This window comes from Anguilla anguilla, chromosome 9 (genome assembly GCF_013347855.1).
Source record: "Anguilla anguilla isolate fAngAng1 chromosome 9, fAngAng1.pri, whole genome shotgun sequence".
Lineage (NCBI taxonomy): Eukaryota > Metazoa > Chordata > Actinopteri > Anguilliformes > Anguillidae > Anguilla > Anguilla anguilla.
In genome coordinates, this window is record NC_049209.1 from 38,564,191 (window position 1) to 38,583,744 (window position 19,554).

The 19,554-nt window shown below is 38.1% G+C and overlaps 1 protein-coding gene across 2 annotated transcripts in view; it reads left to right on the forward strand.

The window, feature by feature from the left end:
* Positions 1-19,554, forward strand: part of LOC118235584 (rho GTPase-activating protein 31-like) — a 221,010-nt gene that overhangs the window by 131,380 nt on the left and 70,076 nt on the right. For both annotated transcript variants that reach the window (XM_035433061.1, XM_035433062.1), the window contains exons 7-8: positions 7,663-7,870; positions 14,517-14,638. In XM_035433061.1, the coding sequence (XP_035288952.1) occupies positions 7,663-7,870; positions 14,517-14,638 (330 nt within the window). The remainder of the gene's footprint in view (positions 1-7,662; positions 7,871-14,516; positions 14,639-19,554) is intronic.

Here is a 19,554-nt window from a genome sequence, read left to right on the forward strand (position 1 = left end):
AGACTTCTTTGCCTTATGTGGATGTAAACATGAGCTCAGTCAGAAAGTTGTGATTAGTCAAATTAGGAGGTATGACAAGCTACAACATAAAGATAATGATACAAGTGCAATATAAGTGCTGGATGGGTATACAAGTGTAACATGAAAGTGCTACAGAAACAAATTGGAAGCATTCAAGTGATAACAGCGATTCTAGATTGGGAGTGCCCTGAGTAGTGATAGTTAGTCCAAGTACGGTCTGAAGAGATGTGTCTTTAAACCACAGTGGAAGATGGGCAATGACCGAGTGGTTCAGAGAGGAATGGGGAGTTAATTCCACCACTGGGAAACTCGGGTGGAGAAGCTCCACGGTTGGGATGAGCGAGAACCATTCACACAGGTGGCATGGAGTGCAAGTGACCCTGCTGCTATCTCATTACCTCTTACCTGAGTGAAACAGGAAGCAAATGGACATTAAAATATGGTTCTTTAAGGCTGAGATGAACTCAAAAATAGTATGTTAATATGCACTTATTTTTGTTGAATTTTTTTTTTTTTTTTGTATAAGGCTGTGAATAATTCTGACAAATCTTTTTTGGGAAAGAAAAGCGTGTAGCTTTAGCAAACCATATAGCCCATTAAGTTTTTGTTCATTTTATATTGCCTTAGCTCATCTTTATCAAGTTGTGAATAATTTAATAATTTGAGGGGACTGTAGTAATAACTATTTATTTTGTGGTTTTCTGCACATGGTTCTCAAAGCTCTAAAAAACTAAAATAAGACTAAGTGAACAACACAATACAGGGAAATAGCACAGCAACAAACAATGATGAAACAAGAATGAATGTGGATATTTAAATTATTATCCAAAAAAACAAACAATATAATGAAATGAATTAAATAAAAACTTTATCTGAAAATATAACTGCCAGCAGCAGTTGCTTGGGTCCAAGCCCCTGTTTGTCCTTCCATGTTTTCTTACTGACCATCACATCAAGTGTAAGGAAAACTAGAGGAATTTATCTCTAAGAGATTGGAGCTGCTACCAGCATCTCAGTCTTATCGGAATTCAGCATTTATCTTCGATACTACTATTATTTCAGTCTTATTTGAATTCAATTAGGGGAAATTTTGGGCCATCCATGTACAGAGAAAAGAGAAAGGGACCAAGAACTGTCCCTTGTGGCATTTCAAAGTTTACCCCTACATAATCTAAGGACTCATTATTTACCCTCACAAACTGATGTCTGTCAGAGAGATAGGATTTAAACCAGAAAATAGCTTGCCCAATGAGACCAACAGATCTCTCTAGCCTGCAGACAATATGGTAGCCTGTTATATCAATGGCATCACTTCAGTTAAGTCATACAGAGATACAGCCACATTCTAGGGAGAAGAAAAAATCATTAATTACAAAGGCAAAGGCTGTCTCTGTGCTGTGGTGCCTCCTAAACCAAGACTGAAACCTATATTACTCACTGTTAGTCTGTAGAAAAGAAGTTGTTGACCTACACATTTCTGTAGGAGGTTTGAAATGAGTTCCAATGTTACTAATGTCTTTGCTAGTTTCAGACCGACGCAGTTGTTATTTTCCTGTCCAGCGCCCACGTTGTTTAAATAGCAAATGTACTTGCACCCATCTGAGCGCCCATGGACGTGTTGGTCTTAAAATGAGGTGTGGTCAAGCGCATTGTTGGCGCATTGCTATCTTGAGGCAGCGGAAAGCGATTGCATGATTGACCAACAAAAACCTGGTCTTAAATCAATGGTGCAGTATTTTACTGTTATTTTAAGGGTGCATTATTAAGATAGTCATATGCGCCTACATAGGTGGGTGGTCAACGCGCGATATTCAAAAAAAAAATACATGTCATAATATCGGTAATATAATATTAATATTATATTAACATAATATTCATAATATAATATTTGGTGGAATCCTGCTGTTGTCAGAGATGGTCTGCTCGTGCGCTTTCACTTCGCGCACGTGCCATTCCGTTTCCTCTGCAGAGAAGCGTTCTTTCCTACTATTTGGCAAATCCGCCATTATAATAGCAATCTGCCAAGGTGCAAGTGCACATGGCTTTTAAAGGGAATGGGAGATGACACCCTGATTGGTTTATTTCATGTTACGTCCAAAACACGCCTATGATTAAGAGACTAAGTACAACCCCTTTGAACCATCCGCCTTATTTTGCGCTCAGATTATCCGCCATTAAACTAGCAAAAGTGGATTTGGACATGCCCTAAATGCACTTGCACCATGCACTTTAAACCATGTGCTTAGATTGTTAAAATAGAGCCCTATATATCAAAATTAAGAAAATGTGAAGAATTATTCATGGTATACACTTAAATAAAAATAATAATAAAATCTGCACTATTGACACAAAAAGCACAAACAACTAGGGCAAGCTACAAGTCAGACTGGGTACTGTAGGTCTTGCTGAAAATCTGTTGGAGGAGCAGCGTACAGAATCAGTGAACTTACATGCCCACCAGTGGGGATATAGCATTGTCTGGCACCCCCTCTTTGAGCGAATCTCTACTTTATAAATATGAAAATAAAGCCTCTACTTGAGATCCACTTTTTCAAGCTCTTCACTTACTTCAGTCACAGTCTAAAAGCATTTTCTCCAATCAGCCATAATTATAAATACATTTTATAGAACAATGCTAAGTTCTTTTGAGAACTAGCTTGCTTCAGTGTGTGCACAATCTATGCTTGTCAGCACAATCTATGTTACATTACATTTATTTGACAGAAGCTTTTTATCCAGAGCGACGTACAATATATGTTACCTAAGCCCCCAAGCAGATACACAGCCCAATTACTTGGGAGCCACTGACACCTATGAGGGCTCATTTGAAGTTAGTCTTTAATTTGTTCTGTGACTTGAATTACTTAAAAATAAACCTATGGGTGCCTGCTGAACAAAATATGCCATCCTTGTTCTAAATGGACGCTTGTTGGACTGAGTTGAAAATAACACCTGACCTAGCTAACATCTTTAGCTTGAATTTGGGCAGATGCATTTTGGATCACAGAAACAATTACATTGACAAAAGAGCCATAAATACGCAAATGTTCGATATACCGAAAGTAAATTCAAAGTAAGTACATTACACATGGACATTTTAAATTTTTTCCTGCATGATTTATTCTGTGGTCTGATGTGCTATTCTGAAAGCTGAAAGCTTAGAAAGTTCAAAAAAATTATATTGTGATGTGGATTTGTGTGTAATAAATGACAGGGTGATCAGCAGGACCGTGATGTTACCAGGATGTGCTCCTTGAAGGTTGGAAAGAATAATTTTTGTAACAGTTAGAAGTGGGCATCTGAATCATGCATCTAGATCTGGCGTACTACCTTTCATCACTGAATCTTTTGTAATATTCTGTGGTCTTTTGGTTTTTGCATTTTGGATTACTTTGAGAGGAGTAAGCTGTGGTTTGGTATCTTTCTGTCAGGACTCGTGGGGGGTACGGACCCAAAAGCAGAGGGACAAAACTCACAACTCTAAAATGGGAGGGGAACAAAAGACTTTACTAACAAAAAAGGCAAACAAGCAGGGAACAGAAAAGGCCACGATGGGCAAAAACACAAACTCAAAAAATATCTAATAAAACAGAAAACAAGAGGAACTCAAAAACACGGGCAGGGCAGAACACAGGCAGGCAGAGTACAAGGGCAGGTACAAATGGTCAGAGCAAACATACGTAGGAAACAAACACAAGGAACCAGCACCCGAGTCAAGGGGACAAAGAAATTAAATAGACAGGGGGTAACAAGACACAGGTGAACTCAAAAAACAATCAAACCAGAAAAGGAGGGGATAACAAGACACAGGTGGGAACAATGATAGAATAAGGAGACAACAATAATACAATTAACAGGGGGGAGCAGGACACAAAACGGAAGTTCCGCCATCTGGCGGCCCAACAAGGGAAACACAGACAGGAAAACACAGAACCATGACATCTTTCATTCATTTCTTGTGTGACTGTTCATGGTCATGTAACCTTTGTTAATTGTTTTGAGGTAGTTGAACCTTGTCTTTAGATTAGACATGAATATTTGTTGCAATTTAATAAATTTCTTAATTTTAATCTGGTTTCGAGTTTTACATTTTGATAAAGGTTGATCGAAACAGTTTGCTCTGCCTGTCAATGAATTTACCGATTGAATTGATACTTGATCTTTGATAATAAATATATTTTACATGTTGGGTAAGTGAGGTGTTTTAACTATTGATACACTTGTGTTCGGTATTCAGAGTTCAACGAGGGTTTTAAATGGTTAAAACTGCTGGGTTCAGAAAATTATGCAATCTATGCTCACCTTGCTGACAGGGTCTAGCTTTATCCCCATTCTATGGGTGTCAGCACCCACATCACTTGGGGGCAGGAGGTGAAGGGTTTTAAACTGTTTGTTTCATGTCCCCACTTTGAGGATGGTGGTGGGGTTCAGTGTCCATATTTCACCATAACAGTTATTTTTGTTCACAACATGAAGGTCAGGCTATTATTTGTTGTTCTGCTTATTATACCTCAATTTCATTGACATACTTCATTGCAAGAAGATGTGTTTAAAGTCATACTACATGAAGGACATAAATTGATATTTAGCTAGATGTGTGTTCCTCTTGAACGATGTCATTTACAGTTTAAATCCTGTTTATATTCAAATACAAATACTTTTTTCCATTTAACAGACAGCAACAAATAGTGGTATCTCTGCACACCCCTACAACAATAGTGTTACGCCCTGGTCTAGGGTCAGACCGTAACAGGGTAAATGATAAGGGTAATGGGTATTGAAACGTACTGAAAACCAACAAGTAACTCCGGTCCCTATCTGCCTATCCAAATCAAACTGAGTGCTGGCTAGTCTTTGAAGGTTACTGGGCACGGGGTGGCTTTGAACGCTGAACTTCGGACAATTAGCTCATAGGTGGAAACTAAAAGTTCAAATAGTGTACCCCCTACGGGTCGTTAAATCTCCACCCAGAGTCGCTTCAAAAACAATAAATGAAAAATAACGAAATGAGGTGAAATGACTGGAGCTACAAAGGGACTGGACTGAGAGGTTTGCAGATGTATGTTTACATATCTGCTGTCTTTAGGATGGGAAGTGAACAGGTTGTCAATCTCATCAAAGAACCCTTCTCAGATGCCCTGGTGGACAATAAAGCCAAACATTGGACAATGCTGGGTTAAGGAATAGTAACAGTAGTTACAATAGTTGCGTGTGTTCGAATCCTGGCCTGGAATGTTTTGTGTCCATGTGGGTTTCCTCTGGATATTCTGGTTTCCTCCCATAGTCCAAAGACATGCAGGTAGGCTAATTGGATACTCTAAATTGCCCATAGGTATGAGTGTGTGAGTGAATGTTGTGTGTGTCCTGCTATAAAATGGCGACCTGTCCAGGGTGTATGCATGCTGGGATAGGCTCTAACATCCTCCGTGACCCTGGCCAGGACAAATGAGTATAGATAAGATGGATGGATGAAAATAGAGAGATGAGAGAAATGATAGACAGCTGCCACTGCATCATTAAACTGAGACTAAATTGGAAACTACAGTACAATCACTATCTGCTTGAAAAAGGCTAAGGACTAGGCTTCTCCACGGGAAAAGACCATACCTGACTAATACGCATTTGAATGACTGACAATGCAAACACAAGGAAAGAATGAAAAGAAAATGAAAAAAAAATGCCTATTTTGGAGTTGCTGCATCTCAAGCACAGTTGAAGTCAATGCTCAGATTTTTCTATTTTACTTTTGTTTTGTTCCTTTCTTTTATCTTGGAAAAGCTTTGAGTGCCATGTATGTACAGTACTCAAGAAATACAATTTTATTTTTATTATTCTTATGGAATGTTGTATCCTCATTCAAGAAACTTCACTAGCCTGAGACTCATTTATTGTACTTAATGTTACAGTGACCACCATAATTTATTGGACAGTGACACATTTTTTGTTATTTTGGTTCTGTACTCTAGCACTTTGAGTTTGAAAGGATACAATGACAATCTGGTTGAAGTGCAGACTGTCATCTTTAAATTGAGGGTATTCATACATATCAGATGAACCTTTTTGAAATTATAGAACCTTTTGTACATAGTCCCCCCCATTTTCGGGCATCAAAAAATATTGGACAGTTTAACATAATGTAGAATAAAGTAATGATTTTTAATATTTGGTCGCATATCCTTTGCATGCAATGACTGCTTGAAGTCTGCGACACATAGACATCACCAGACGCTGGGTATCTTCCTGGTGATGCTCTGCCAGGCCTGTACTGCAGCCGTCTTCAGTTCTTGCTTGTCTTTTTGCCTTCAGTCTCCTCTTCAGCATGTAAAAAACCCCTTCATTGCTCTAGCAGTATGTTTCGGGTCATTGTCTTGTTACATGATGAAGTGCCGTCCAATGAGTTTGGAGGCATTTGGTTTTATCTGAGCAGATAAAATATTTCTGCAGACTTCAGAATTCATTGTTCTGCTTCTGTCTAGTCACATCATCGATGGAGACAATTGAGGTGTTCCACTGGCAGCCATACAGGCCCAAGCCATAACACCCCCTCCACCATGTTTCATGGATGAGGTGGTATGCTTTGGATCATGGGCATTTTCTTTTTTTCTCCATACTTTCCTCTTTCCATCACTCTGGTACATGTTAATCTTTGTCTCATCTGTCCACAAGACTTTGTTCCAGAACTCTTGGAGCTCTTTTAGGTGCTTTTTTGCAAACTGTAATCTCGCCTTTCTGTTCCTCAGGCTTATCAGTGGTTTGCATCTTGTAGTGTACCCTCTGTAGTCCTGCTGGTGTAGTCTTCTATGTATGGTAGACTTTGACACATCTACACCTGCATCCAGGAGAGTGTTTTTCAGCTGTTGGGCTGTTGTCAAGGGGGTTTTCTTCACCATAGAGAGTATTCTCCGGTCATCCACTACAGTGGTCTTCCTCGGTCTACCGGGTCTTTTGACATAATTGAGTTCACCAGTTGTTTTTTTCTTGTTAATGATGAACCAAATTGTTGACTTGGGCATGCCCAGGGTTTTTGCAATGTTCCTGATTGATTGATTGATTTTCATTTCTGAGCCTTATGACGGCCAGCTTAATTTGCATCGACACTGCTGTCTTCCTCATGTTGTCACACCCCAACAACAATCTCCAAAGGCAATTGCAAAGTCTAGAATCAAGACTAGACATCAACAGCTCTCTTCTGCATTCACTAACGACACAAATGAATACACCTGCCTAACAAAACACATCTGTGAAGCCAATTCAACAAATACTTGTAGTACCTTAAAATGGGGGCATCATGTAAAAAAAGGTGCTGTCATTTCTAAACGATTCATCCAGTATAGATAAAAATACCCTCAAATTAAAGCTGACAGTCTGCACTTCAACCTCATTGTCATTGTATCCTTTCAAACTCAAAGTGCTAGAGTACAGAAGTAAAATAACAAAAAATGTGTCACTGTCCAATGAATTATGGTGCTCACTGTATGTCTGTCAATCTCCTTGAGTCAAATGTGAATGAAATAAATATTGCAATATTTGGATATTATTCATTATTTCCCCTTTTAATTTTCATTAGTAAAATGACATTCTATTGTTTATGAATAAAAGTGTGCGTCACTTCATTAAAATAATTGTAATACTGCATTACAGGGCTGAGCTTAGTGTGTGAAGCAAAGTGTGCCACCCTCCCTACCAGCAGCCAATGTACTTCCATGAAGCTGATGAGCCTGGAAGAGGCCCAGGCCCGTTCCATTGACCAGAGACACCCAGCCCACAGGGATCATCAGTTGGAGAACAGTGCACCTGACACAAGCAATGCAGCCCTTTATCACACAATCATTGACCTGCCTGACAGCCGGTAAGATCATTTTATGATAGATCACATTGGTTGCAATTGGGACAATATTCACAGGCTGGTGTAATACCTTAAATTATAAAAAGCATAAATGATACAGATCAAAAATTGGGTCCAGTTTCCAATACAACTGGTAAAAGCAGTTCTTTCAGTCTGATGTATGTGAGTTGGAACCTTGTAAAATGTTCTGGCTTGGCTCTTAAATTTTTGTTCGCTTTGGCTGCCAATTTCAAATATGTTTTTGGCTTAGTTTCCATTACCCAAAGGGATTTTACATAATTTTGTGGAGCCTACACTATTGTATTTCCATGGCGTGAATACTAGTTATAGCTCCTGCCCCTGCTCACACCCAATTCACTCACATTCATTTTTGGGGCCTCACCAAAATTAATAGTTTTAAAGAACAAACTAACTATGGAGGATACTACATCAGTGTAATGTTTTTTTCTGAAAGGTATGTTATTGTGAGCTGAGAAGCTATTTTCAGGTTTAGGTTAGCTATATATAAAGGAACTATTTTCAGGCTATGGCATAGAAATACAACAACCCATAGATTCATTTTTACTATGAGTTAGGCCTACAGCATGTCACATACCTATACAGCACCGAGAGCTTTCCACTTTTTTTTCCACTTTTTAGGGTTCCCTACAGAAATAGCCACAATGACCACAGACTCTCAGCCCTTAAAATCATTCATTTCTCCACCTTCTTATCCAATTTCAACAGAATTCACAAACAACTTCACACGTCCACACAATAAAGCCCCAAAAACTGCGTTTTTTTCTCCTCTTCTTCTTTTTCCTGGCTGATTACATCAAATGCTCTAGGTTCACAAAGAATATGTCTCCCCATTGGACATTTAGGTAAATTCAGCTAATAAAAACTTTGTATGCAGTGCAATTGTTTAAAAGAACAAAACTTTACGGCTGTGACTTCTGTTTTCCTCATAGCTCACTGGGTAGAATATGTGCTTATGGAACTGTACGAGTGACAGAACTGGGCTCAAATCCCCCCTCGAACTGAAGCAAACCACTAATTCATTAGACTGGCTAGATGGCTAACTAAAAATAAAACATTTAAACTATTGCTTTTACATCTGTAAAATCTTTGCAGGAAACTCATTTATATTTATGAAATCCAAATAAAATACACACATGCAACTCCACTTTCAGAATTTTCGCTGAGTTTAATGTTAGCTGCCTTGCTAAGGAGATGACAGACCAAGTGTATAATGTGATACCTGATGAAAAACATGTTTTCAACATACAAAAATGCTTCACATACACTGTACAAAATACACCATATCTACTCAATAAAATTATGGCAACAGATTACAAGTAATATTATTAATTAAATATAACTATGTTTGGTATTGAGTTAATATCAATTAAATGAGACCTTTTAAAGTTACCCATTCAATATGAGTAAATGCAAATAGAAAACACAAAGGAATGAATTAAAACTTAAACAAAAATATTGAGTTGATATGAAAGAGAAACTACCAAGTTTATAAATAGTACTAATAAAAAATAATTAAATGATACACATGTGAAACATAATTGAGTAATAATTATCTATATTAAATCAGTGCATTATTTGAATTCACTCAGTACAGTTAATTAAATCTAAATATTTCTGAACACAAACTCAAGAATTAACGATGAACAACTCTTCAGTTTATTATGGCGAGCAGCATGGCAGACATATGACAGAATCAAACTAGCTTTCAAACTGTTTATTGGCACTTAACAACAAGGTACAATAAGAAAAAGACTTAGTTTACAATGGGGAACATCACTGAAGCCATGAAACACAACGCGCGTCTCACTCACGGTATAACAATAAAAGAACAGTTACACAGAAACCTAATATAAAAAGAACACTAAACGACACCTACACATAATGAAACACAAAAATAACAACAGTTTAATCATGAAAACAACAATAAACAGTCTCTTTTAGAGAAGTTGCAAGGCATGCTGGGAAACCAAACCAGGAAGTACATGCAGCGTCTCTCTGACGCTACATTATTATACAAGAAAGAACCCTGTGTTGTCTTATCCCAAAACATAAGGACAAAGTAAAGTCTGAAGCAAAAAATGACCATAATTCTACAAAATGGCCTCCACCTGTATACTGTAATCACATAAAATTACAAAAATAGTCATACATGTTACTTGCAAATGTTGAGAATCTTGAGTGCTTTAATGATAAATGGAGAAAATGTAAACAGAGATTAATCCATTATACCCTTGCCAAAAATATTACAAGGGTGGCAATATTGTTTTGGCTCAAAATAGTTTGAATGTCACAAGCAGGTACAATTAGGTTATAATTAGACTGTCACTTGTAGAAGCTCCCTCCTTCAAGATCACAATTGCCATTGTGTGCTGTTCAAGTTCCTCCAAACCCTCAGTATCCTGCAACACAAAATTTTTACAAGTTCAAATGAAAATGACAAGACATTAAGTTTGTTGGTCTCATATCATGTAACATAACTAATTTACGGTACATTTTCCAGGTATAAATTACCTTAGTCAACCAGTATTTGCGAGGAGGTGAAACGGGGAAGAACCATCAAGATAGACACAGTCACAGTGCCAGCTTGTCTGCAAATGAGCTGTAACGCAAATGCGTGCGCACAGGAAATGCTTGTAAATTGAAAACTACTCATTTACATTACAGTGGATTCACTCAATATTTTATCTATTTGGAATTACACAAACAGAATGCATTAGTTTTAAACAATAAGAATAAAATGATTTTATTTCAACAATTTTTAGTTTATATTAACACAAATCATTGCAACAAAATCAAGTACACAATTCAGTTGAATATATTTTACACAATACATTTTTGTAAAATCTACATGACCACAGAATCATTTTTTACAGTGTACAAAGCACTGTCTACAAAGCTAAGTCATTAATTCAAACTCTAGGCCTGCTATTAAAAGTATTGATATCAAAATACCAAGTTACCAGAAACACTATTGGCTATCTTACCTCACCTCACACAAATTAAGCAAGCTGTATTCCAAAGCAATGCTACCCAATGTTTCCTAAATTGTTTCAAATAACTTGACCCTGTGTCTACGAGCATACAGTACTTTAATGGGCCAAACATATGTTTGGATAGGTTTGTAACTGTTAAGATTGTTTTAACAGGCCTCAATAAATCAAATTTTTTTTCTCTGTGTATGTATTTATTCTTCCGGCCTTTCTGTAGTGTGAATGATTGTATGTATGTATGTACAGTATCTATATTACAATAGTATTTATTTTAAGTTGCAAATAAATAAGAACTTTTACATTTTGCAAAATGAACTTGACAACCAAGTATAAAAATATCCTTTCTGGAGAAATATGCTTTGTGTAGGTATTCACCAGCAGTTTCATACATTCATTTAAATGTCTTGCATGAGGCAGCAATTTTTTTTATTTATTTGACACTTGACAGGTTTTTTTTTTTTTTTTACAATTTAGGAAATGTATGTAGCTTTGGAATACAGCTTGTTTAATTTGTGTGAGGTTAGATACAGAGGTGGGTAACCCGGCTTCAAAGAGTAAAAAGACTGACCATGTATTTGCTCCACCACCATACACTAAACCAGCTGATCATAATAATTAGTTCTCCTATCATGCTGAAAAGCTATGCTAATTAGAGTCAGCTGGTTTAGTGCATGGTGGTGGAGCAAATACATTGTCAGTCTTTTTACTCTTTGAAGCCGGGTTACCCACCTCTGGTTAGATACCAGTAACAATATTGGCTATCTGGGCTGAATTTTGATATCAATTCTTTTAATGGCAGGCCTAGATTTTGCCAGCTTGAATTAATTACTTATAGACAGTGCTTTGTATGTGTGAGTGAGTAACTTGGCATTTTTATACGTTAAAAATTTGTTTTTCATCAGATATAGGTTTATTCTATATTCTGTATGTGACTAGCTCACTAAAGATTTGTACCAAGTAGCTCATTATACTACCTGGGGAGCTGCACCAAGATAATAGTTTGGAACACTTTATTTTATACAGGTAAATCCCTCAGAGATAAGTATGGAGTGAAAAGCAGAGACATGGCTTCAAGTTAGAAGCCAAATATGTATTGCTACAATGAAATATTAAAGGCCTACTGTACAGGATTACCTTGAAAATATTATAAAAGAGCCATGTTAAGGCATATCTATGATGCACTGGCAATCTCTGTCTTTATGCACTTTTGCCCAATTTGTGCACCATTACTTGTATTTATTCTAAAATGTGTTCAGGATGTTTCTGGACGTGGCACTCTTTTTGTATGGGGATAGGTGGGTGTGGCTACAGAGCCTGTGCTTTGGGATCATATTTCAGTGGAGTGTTTGTTGCTAGCTAGCTAAAGAAGAAGCAGTTACTGGCAGTGTGAAGCTGGCGACAATAACATTTCTGTTGGGGGTCTGAAATTTTCTAAATAAAAGTCCCAATGATGAAACCACTATTACATTCAACATAATGAAATTAATTAATCTATACTTTCAACATAATGTAATTAATTGATAATAGAATTAGCTTTCTTACTGTTGCTCATAGTCGCTAATTTCACAGTACTTATGTTACATCTGGTTTTCCAGCTTGCTACGTCAGGTGCAGAACTTTGGGTGAGTGACAGAGGAGGAGACTTCTTTGATTGTAAACACGGACCACAGCAAGGCTACAAATTCCTGCATAGTATGCCTTTTAAATACAAAAAATTTTGAAATGATGAATTATCATTTGTTGGGAACATCATTTAGTGATAAAAAGTTTTGGCTTCTGCCACATCTCAGTTGAGCATAGCAGGTCAAGACTATTGTCCATGATGAATTCCAGTAGCACAAGCTCTTTATCATTTAGAGACCTTGTATTGAACAATGCACTTTTACTGAGGTGGTGTAGCAGTGAGAACTCCACCCCTCTGGTATCCTAAAGACAAGCAAATCAGTGAGAATTTGACCAGATGGACACGATCTTGTTTCTATTTGCAGTAGGTTTACGATCTGAGCCCCTGTTTATGCATCTGGGGCAAAACAAACAAGATTTACAAATTTTGTCCAGATCTCATAATTCAGGATGTACAGTATGTTTGAGTGCAAGAAGTTCAGCTCCAGAATACCTGGTTGCTCAAATGCCCAATGAAGCTGATGAGACAGAGTAACCGGGGCAAAATCCACTAAGAGCAGCACATTGATTACACAGTAACAGTTATTTAGGGGAAATACAAGGCCGATGAGTAGACAGGAGAAACATCTGAAAGTCAGACAGCACTGAATCCAGGAACCGAGAAGCAGCTGAATCCGGGATCCACAGGCTATGCAGCTACAGATTATACAGCTACAGGTACCGGTCTGACAACCTAGGGAAGCATCACAGGTGGCTGATGCTGTGTTGTAATGTTCCACCTGATTTATCCAAACATCTGATACAAACATTTCCAGCACTCTAAACATCCTCTCTATTACAGTGCATTCACACACAGTTGTTGTATTGAACACATGAATACATGTGAAACATTACTCGTAGCATTGCAAATACCTGTATTTTGATGGAGTTGGCTGCCTTACAGTTCACATATATAAAAGAATTCTACACAGTTGTACATGTATTCAATCTATGTCACCGAGAACCCCAGGGAAGCCAAAGTTTGCCAATGTTGGCAGGTGTTATGGGGAATTTGATGTGTTCATTGGCATGTCAGACAAGGCTTGAGCTAACTGGATGTATGTACAAATTTATGGAAAATTCGGATATGCCCCCAATCAAACTTAGGGAATGCTGGGGATCCCACTTGCAAAAATATGTAGCACAGCCGTGACTTCATTTCATAGCAATGGGAGTGTATAGGGACAGCAGGCTTTTGTCTCCAGCTCGCCAGGAGATTAAAAATATTTCTTTCAGTTGTTTTTTTTTGTTTGAATACATGCTATATTTGGACTAATATTTTGAACTAAGTAGGCTACCAATAATTAAAGAAAAAACCATCCTGATGTACTTCCTTAGTAAGATCTCTCTTACTTTATCAAAACTATAATCAATAAGTAACCAATTAGTGTAGCTATCCTAACCTGGCAAAACTTTAATGGTAAATTCTAATGTTAGCTGCTGAAATAACATTTACTCTAACATCTACTCTTTAATTTATTTTAACTTACCAATATGTTAATTTCCCTGGTATTCATCATTACATAAAATGTATTTACCACATACCATATTCCCTGAATTTTAGAGACAATAATGGGAAATAGCAACACCATTCAACAGCTTTATTTCTAGAATGTTGGATAAATCCAGTATGCCATTCTTTATTTCAGCTAATTAGGCAAAGAAGCAAACTGACTTTTTTTTCAAAGGGCTCATTTGCAGAATAACTTTAACCATTTTAAGCCAACATCTTTTCCAGTTTCATGGGCTTTTCTAACTTTTAAGCTTTGTTGAATCCAGAAAAACTGAACTTTTGTTCAATTAAATTACATACACCCTTAAATTGGTTTGATCGAGGAATTTCGATTTGTTTTAAAAATATTCTGTAATATTCTTTATGTAATCAAGCTCAAGTAATGCAATCAGTATGATTTCCAAAGCTACCAACTTCTTTACCAAGAGATGTGAAAATAATGTAATGTCTTTCTTTCTACAAGGATGTTTTCTGGAAAGTCAAAAAAGTGGAAGTCCATCTTTAACCTGGGCAGATCTGTGACTGATTCAAAGGGAAAACAGAGTCGAAGTGCCAGTGTGTTTGTGAAGGCACAGACAATATCAGGTAACTACGCTGCCCTTTGATTATGATTATGGTATCTGTTGATATTTTTGTACAGCAAAGTAAAGCACAGACCTGGATTATTCGGCACAAGTGTTGAATGAGAGATTAAACTGTTTTATACCTGCACTAAGGAAGAAACAGCAGGGGAGCCTTATTATGATACCCTGGAATGGGGTGGGGGGAGGGGTCTATGTATAAGTGCTGTAATTTCTACAATTGAGGCCAAAAGTTTACATACACCTAGGCTAAAGACATCCGACCCAATTTTTCACAACTCACATTTCATATTACCATACATTTCCAGTGTTAAGTCAATTAGGGTAACTACTTTATTTCCATAAGAGGTCATTTGAAAATAATAGCTAAGCTAATAGTACATAAAAGCTGAAAGCTATCAGATTTTCTTTTTTTTGCCATTTTTGTCCCATTTTCTCCCCAATTCAGTCGTTATACCAATTCCCCGTGTGGACCAGCCATAGTCCTGGTCGATGCGCTATCCTCTGTTGGTCTGGGGAGGGTGTAGACTGCCACATGCCTCCTCCGATACATGTGGAGTCGCCAGCTGCTTCTTTTCACCTGACAGCGAGGAGTTTCACTGGGAGAGTGTAACGCGTTCGGAGGTACACGCTATCTCCCCTGGATCCCCTCCCTGCTGGACAGGCGCCCCGACCAACCAGTAGGAGTCGCTAGTGCAGTGATCAGGACTCATACCCTCACCAGGTTCCCACCCACGAACGCTACCAATTGTGTTCGTGGGAACGTCTGACCAAGCCGAAAGTACCGCTGCTGGGGATTGAACCTGGGTCTCTGCGGTGGTAGGCGAGTGCTTATACACTACCCAGATGGCCCCTATATCAGATTTTCTGTGGGTCAAAAGTTTGTGTACACTTTGTTAGTATTTGGTGGCATTGCCTTTTAATTGCTTAACTTCAAATCAAATGCTTGGGGTAGCATTCCACAAGCTTCTCACAATACTTTGCTGGAATTTTTGCCCATTCCTCCTGACAGAACTGGTGTAACTCAGTCATGTTTGTGGGCCTCCTTACTCGGACATGCTTTTTCAGTTCAGTCCACAAATTTTATATGGGATTCAGGTCAGGGCTTTGTGATGGTCACTCCATACTTTCACTTTGTTGTCTTTAAGCCCTTTTGTTACAACTTTGGAGATATGCTTAGGATCATTGTCCTGATGGAAGACCCAGTTAGGACCAAGGTTTAACTTTCTAGGTGATGTCTTGAGGTGTTGCTTCAGTATTTCCAGATAATCCTTTTTCCTCATGATGCCATCTATTTTCTGAAGTGCACCAGTCCCTTTTTCACCAAAAAACCCCCACAACATGATGCTGCCATCCCCATGCTTCACAGTTGGGATAGTGTTCTTCGGATTAAAAGCCTCACCCTTTTTCCTCCATACATAGCGCTGATCATTATGGCCAAACAGTTAAACTTTTGTTTTATCTGAACAGACAACAGTTCTCCAAAGGACTAGGTCTTCGTCCTGATGATCACCATCAAACTTCATTCTGGCTTTTTTATGCCCGTCTTGGAGTAGGAGCCTCTTCCTTGTGCAACAGCCTTTCAGGCCATGGCAATGTAGGATCCTCTTAATGGTGGATGTAGATACTTTGGTACCTGATGCCTCCAACTCCTTCACTATTTCCTTTGTTGTTGTCTTGGGGTTCAATTGAACTTTTCGGACCAAATTTCGTTCAGCCCTGGGACTTAATTTGTACTTCCTGAACGATGAAGTGTCTCTGTGGTCCCAAGATTTTTATATTTGTATACAATTGTTTGTACAGATGCTCCTGGTACCTTCAGTTGTTTGTTAATAAAGGAAAAACTTGGCACACTGAGTATATTGCAAATCTAGTTTAATTAGCTGCGCTTTCGGTAAAAAAGACCTTCTTCAGAGCATACATGGATATAAAAGACAAGTGTTTTATATGCACACAGACACCTGCAAACAATTAGTGACGTGTAACAATTAGTAACTGTTAACAGCAAGTATGTAACCACCGGACCAATTGAAGGAGTGTATATATATATATACAGAGGTAATATAGACAATTTGGAAGGCAGACAGTTATACAAGTGACAATATAGATGATTATATACAAAGGTTCAAATATACATATAATGAAATCACAGAGGGTAAAAAAACTACAATTATAACCTCAGTCTCCAAAGGAGTATACAACAAACTGAAGGGAGGCCAGGGTGTGCCTGTAATGTGTATCAGGACTAGGCGGTATAAATACAGGTGCAGCTGTGGCCTAAAAAAATAGAGAGGAACAAAATACACAAGATTAAAGTACAAGATTAAAGCATTACTTTTAAGTCAAACTCGTCATTAAGATCCTGATTATGACAGTCTAAAGTGTGGATCCAATAGAGTTCTCTCTGGAGGAGAATTCTATTAGTGTCACCACCTCTGGCAGGAATGTTAATTTTCTCAATGCCAAAAAAAGCGCAGGGAGGCAACATTATGGGAAAATTTGTTAAAATGAACGGCTACTGGGTAATTGGGATCATTGCGCCTGATGCTACTCTTATGTTCGCTTATCCGTTGCTTCAAACATCTCGTAGATTTATCCACATAGTAGAGGTCACACGGGCACTGGATAGCGTAAATTATATTTTTAGTATGGCACGTAATGACGCCTTTTATAGGGATCCGTTTACCAGACCTGGGGTGACAAAAATCAAAAGTTTTAAAGGTATGATGACATTGGGCGCAGTTGCCACATTTTTAATTACCATCCCTCAGGGGAGCAAGGAGGGATTGTAAGGGGCCGGTTCTCAGGTAGGCACGAACAAGTTTGTTGCACAGATAGGGAGCCCTCTAGTAGACAAACAGGGGAGGATGCATGAATTGCTGGTTAAGGGCCGGGTCAGAGGTAAGGAGATGCCAATGTTTCATGATAGTATTTCTAAACATAAAAGGCTTCGGTGAAAAAGTAGTGATACATGTCACAGAAAAATCTCACTCTTTTTTTGGGCTTTTCTAGTAACTCGGACCTAGGCTTGGCGAGTGCCAGATTGTGAGCATCATTAATGCATGTTGGTGAATAGCCGCGGTCAAAGAACCGGTCTTTCACGGCAGAGGCCTTATTGATAAAGTCGTCAGTCGAGTGACAAATGCGTCGGAGACGATAAAACTGGCTCTTAGGGAGACCGTTTTTAAGAGTGTTAGGGTGTGCACTACTAGCATGGAGGAGTGTGTTCCTATCCGTCTCCTTCTGATATAAAGTGGTGGTGAGACTACCACCTTCAGTTGTTTGGAAATTTCTCCTGAGGAGGAACCGGGCATGTGGAGGACCACAATTTGTTTTCTGAGGTCTTGGCTGAGTTGCTTGGATTTTCCCATAGTATCAAGGGCAAAAAGGCAGTGGTTCTAAAGGTTGGCCCTTAAATACAGCAACAGGTGCCAATTACCTCCCAATTAACTCCTGATTATGACAATTGGCCAATCAGAAACTTCTAAAAATTCATTACATCAATTTTTGGAATCTTCTAGACTGTTAAAGAGACAGTCAACTTGGTGTATGTAAACTTTTGACCCACTGGAATTATTATAGTGAATTAAAGCTGAAATAAATTTGTCTCTAATCAATTGTTTTGAAAATACCTCTGATGTGAACAAAGTAGATACCCTAATTGACTTGCCAAAAGAAATGTATGGTAACATGAAATGTGCGGAGTTGTGAAAAACTGAGTTTGAATATCTTTTAGTAATCTTTTGGCCTCAACTCTACGTGATGAAACTAAAATGTATAAAATACCCTTTAATAAAAGCTGAGAGTCTGCACTTTAACCACAAAATACAGAGCCAAAGTACAGAGCCAAATCAAGAAAATTATGTCTTTGTCCCAAACATTATGGGTGGAGAAACATAAGAAATGCAGATGGTTCCATACAGGTGTACTGTATGATAAAATTAAATTTATTAATCGTGCTGTACAAAACTAATAAAGTGTCAAATATTTACAAAAAAAATCAAAAATAAATAAGCATAAGGCAATTAGTCCTCTCTGTACTTGGCTTTCAGCTAGGTGTTCTCTCACCCACACCCTCTCCTGGAATGAACTGACTGGGGAGCTTAAATAAGCTCTTCCCCCCTCAGATCGTACCATTTTAAAAAAACAATCAATTAAGACAATAATGGCAATAACTGCATTCATCATCTTATCATGCATATGAGGAACATGGAAATAAACAATAATACTAGCTGGCAAACATAGTTGTTACAGTACAAACATAATAATTAATCAAACAATCATCGCGTGTCCTCCCCCATGCGAACCCGAGCGAAAAACTGCATTACCCACAATGCATAACTGTGCAGCGCGTACCTTTGACCCCCAACACTGTGACAGACAATGAGGTGAGAGGAATTGAACAGATGTAAATGGTTGTTTGTTAACCGAAAGATTACCCTGGCTCACTGAATAGTCTACAAGTTAGAGTGTGCACCCGCTAAAATGTAACTAGACAGTTCACAAATGTTAACAGTAAGTATGAAATGTTTGAATATATGTAAACCGACACGAAGCTAGCGCCTCCGATAACATCCTTGTTCTTGTGATAAGTGGGTAGACAGCTGTATTACTTTGCTCATGAATCAATACACAAACGGAAACAAGAAACATATTTTGTGGACATTGAAATTGAAATTAATACTTGAAATGTGTGCTTCCTCATAGCGAGGTGGGACGCAACATTGGGGCGGAGAATCAAAGGAGACTTATTTCTCCGTCACAGGCATGTATACAAACATCTCAGTTGACCTCAATTTTGGATCAAGATGGCAAGAGGAAAAGATCTAAGTGACTTTGAAAGAGGGTTCATTATTGGGGCACAGGTGGTCTGACATCAAATGGTTTGACATAAATTCATAAGATTTGGCAGTAATATTG